General features: G+C 41.0%; 1 protein-coding gene across 1 annotated transcript; it reads right to left on the bottom strand.

Moving 5' to 3' along the window:
* Positions 1-645: 645 nt before the first annotated feature.
* LOC104950863 (cuticle collagen 39-like) lies at positions 646-2,619 on the bottom strand. Its single transcript, XM_010777440.1, has 3 exons — positions 2,485-2,619; positions 2,109-2,186; positions 646-1,636 (listed from the first exon to the last, which is right to left on the bottom strand). Exons 1-3 carry the CDS (start codon positions 2,597-2,599, stop codon positions 1,428-1,430), a joined length of 402 nt encoding a protein of 133 aa, XP_010775742.1. The 5' UTR covers positions 2,600-2,619; the 3' UTR covers positions 646-1,427.
* Positions 2,620-3,068: the final 449 nt, after the last annotated feature.

Here is a 3,068-nt window from a genome sequence, read left to right as displayed (position 1 = left end):
AGATCACCCATCACTAGCCATGCCTAATATCCCTCTATTTCACTTCCTGTTTCAAAAGTGCTGATTTTGGGATAAAGCTTTAAAAAAAAAAAAAAAATTGATAAAATAATAAAGGAGGGGTCTGAGCTCATGCGGGACCCGGCAGCTACTGTCTAAACTAAATACTGCCGTGATGAAACGCCATATCATGGATTATCAAGGATTATTTCTGAAACAGTATGGAGCTCAAAGGCTTTCTCTCTTGCCGGTTATACCACAAGGTGAGTTCCTTTTTATTTCCTTCTTCACACACATGCTCTCCGGTACGGGTGAGCTCTGAGTGTTAGCGATGCTAATGTAAACACCGACCATATCATGTCCAAATCAGTCGGGCATTGTTTCTGATAGCAACGTTTCTGATAGGGCCGTGGGTCCACATTTTAGATATTACGTCATATTGGACGCAAATCTGAATCAGCACCGTTTTTAGAGTTTTGGGTACGGAGGAAAAGAGAGAGGGTTTTATTTTCTGACGCTGCGTGAGTTCCCCGACACACCGGGGACACATGTTGATGTAGAAAAGACATCAGAAAGTGAATTTTGCATGATAGGTCCCCTTTAATTAATCTGACGGGTAAAGTCATCTTGTCAAACACATGCACATGATAATCAGATTTAACTTTATTTTGAAAGCTTGATAATCATAATGGATGGTCATTTAGTGAATCAGAAATATGGAACCAAAATATGTGTTTCTTACAGAAACGCAAATCCTTATTTTGAACAAATAGACCCGTGGTGACAAAAATACTCAGATTTAAAAACAGACACTTAAAGATCACAGTACATGTATTTGAGATACTTTACATAATATTTACATAGCACTTTGAATTCTTTGTTTATTTTTTTTACACTGATGGAAAAACTCAACCGAAGGATTCAGTTGAAATTAGTTCTAGTGAAACACACATAGCAGACGTCTTTGTTCCTGGTAAAAGCTGTAACAGTTTGACCATCTTTCAAAAGTAAGGAACCTCCTAAATCAGTGTCCGGGTCGGATGTAAAAGTATTTTCTTGTTTAGTTCCTGCAAAGTTTCCCATTACTTACCAAACCTGCCACCAAGTGGAGTGCCTCAGGGTTCTATCCTTGGTCCTCTGACATTTTCCGCAAAACATTACATTTTTCAAATTTATCTCTCCTGTCGTGTTTTATCAAACATAAATATTGTGTTATACATTTGATTGCTTCAAGGCCTTATGATGTCCACCACAGTAGGTACAGTATGTGAACATATAAAACTGCTGATCACCACTTTCATTGAATTTTGAGTTGTTCCCGGCCAAAAATGACCCCAATAGGAAATGAATGGGTAACTCTAGATCTCATGAACACGACAGGAGGGTTAAACCCAGCTCTCTGACCTTCTTCGTGTGTTCATCGCTCGTGTTCATATGTTATATGAAGTTAGCGGCCCTTTCACCAGACCCTGCTCTTTGCGCGACACCGGCGCATGAATGCTGCAGTCCCGCGCCTCGCAAATTCCCGGCACTCCTGCGATCCCGAATATTCCCAACTGACCGACAGCACCAGGGAATCCTCGGGGACCTCGAGGACCCTCCATGCCGTTCTTGGGTTCTGCGGGGTGACCGTGCAAACCTGCGGAGGGGAAATTACAAAATGAAGGCGCCTGTCGAAGCCTGGTATTTATTTATACAAGAGCGTGGAAAAGAGGCACAACATGAGCAGCACATTATTATGTATTTTGTTTAACTAGAAGCAAGTATACAACCCAATTAAAAAGAAAACAGTAGAGTTTTAAAATAAAACAAAAGGGGAAAAAGTTAAAGAGGCCCTATTCTGCTTTCTGGGTTTTCCCTTTCCTATAGTGTGTTACATATATGCTTCAGTGCATGTAAATGGTCTGCAAAGGCTAAAATCCCTTTGTTTCCTCAACAGAGAGTTTCAATTTGAATGAACTGTTTTAATCACGGTAAAGATCCAGCATTTTCTACCACAGAAACTAAACTGGCTGTTTTGCCAGCCTTGCGGTGAGCGAAGAGCCAATCGCTTATCATTTGAATGCATCTCCAAGTTTTGAATTATTGCGTGAAACTAAAGGAGGTCTCACCTCTGATGCCTTGTGGTCCGTCGGGTCCCGGCAGGCCTTTACCTGCATCACCTGCACGGGCTTTACCTCCTTTTTGACCTGTTGACAAATACACCGTTTCAAGAACAAAGCTGAAACACTACAGACCTGTATTGAGAATAAACATTTCCCTTTTGACCTGAAAAACACACAAAACAAAAAGTGTGAAAAGCTGCAAAACTAAAGATGAGTGTGAGTGAGTGAGTGAGTGAGTGAGTGAGTGAGTGACTGTCTGTCTGTCTGTCTGTCTGTCTGTGTGTGTGCGTGTGTGTGTGTGTGTGTTTCAAAAATCGTTCTTTTATACCAACAAGAGTTTTGAATTAAAAAGTTGTTCTGGATGTATGAAAATGTGATTTACCTCTGTCTCCTTGCGCTCCTTTCTGTCCCTCCAGTCCTCGGTCACCTTGAGCTCCTCTCCCTCCTTTAGATCCCACTTTCCCGGCTTTTCCCTGATGGGAAGAGAAGGAAGACATGGTGTCCAATTACACCTTACTTCAGGACGCACTGGAAATCACTTATGGTGCGATTAACAATACGATCAGTATTCTCGTGTCTTCCCTGTGTGTCGCACTCCAAAATGATCCTCTCAAATGTCGGTCACCAAAGAGGAATACAGGAAGTGTTTCAAAGTGTTTTCCAATAAGCAGGAATTCATTTATTCTCTGTATTACAGTATGGTTTTTCATTGGTCCCTCTTCTTTAGAGAAGACCAGGAAATGATGGATACACGGATCGTGTTCAAATCAATAGGCACGCAATGACTCTAAATAATAATGATCACGCCACCAAACACACATTCAGACTAAAGGAACCAGCCTGTTTGGAAAATGAGAGAAGTAGAAAGTACAGGTATTTGAGTTCAACATGTAAGAAGTAGAAAGTACAGGTATTTGTGTTCAACATGTAAGAAGTAGAAAGTACAGGTATTTGTGTTCAACATGT

The sequence above is a fragment of the Notothenia coriiceps genome, unplaced genomic scaffold (genome assembly GCF_000735185.1).
Source record: "Notothenia coriiceps isolate Sejong01 unplaced genomic scaffold, NC01 NC01_scaffold00018246, whole genome shotgun sequence".
Taxonomy (NCBI): Eukaryota; Metazoa; Chordata; class Actinopteri; order Perciformes; family Nototheniidae; genus Notothenia; species Notothenia coriiceps.
This window is presented reverse-complemented; position numbering and strand designations above follow the sequence as displayed.

What these genes read in the sequence shown, in the direction of transcription:
- LOC104950863 (XM_010777440.1), bottom strand. Translation starts at nt 2,599, where the DNA reads ATGTCTTCCTTCTCTTCCCATCAGGGAAAAGCCGGGAAAGTGGGATCT. An exon ending in AGGAGCGCAAGGAGACAGAG is followed by an intron (nt 2,187 to 2,484) that starts GTAAATCACATT and finishes ATTTGTCAACAG; the next exon opens with GTCAAAAAGGAGGTAAAGCC. An exon ending in CGGACCACAAGGCATCAGAG is followed by an intron (nt 1,637 to 2,108) that starts GTGAGACCTCCT and finishes TCCCCTCCGCAG; the next exon opens with GTTTGCACGGTCACCCCGCA.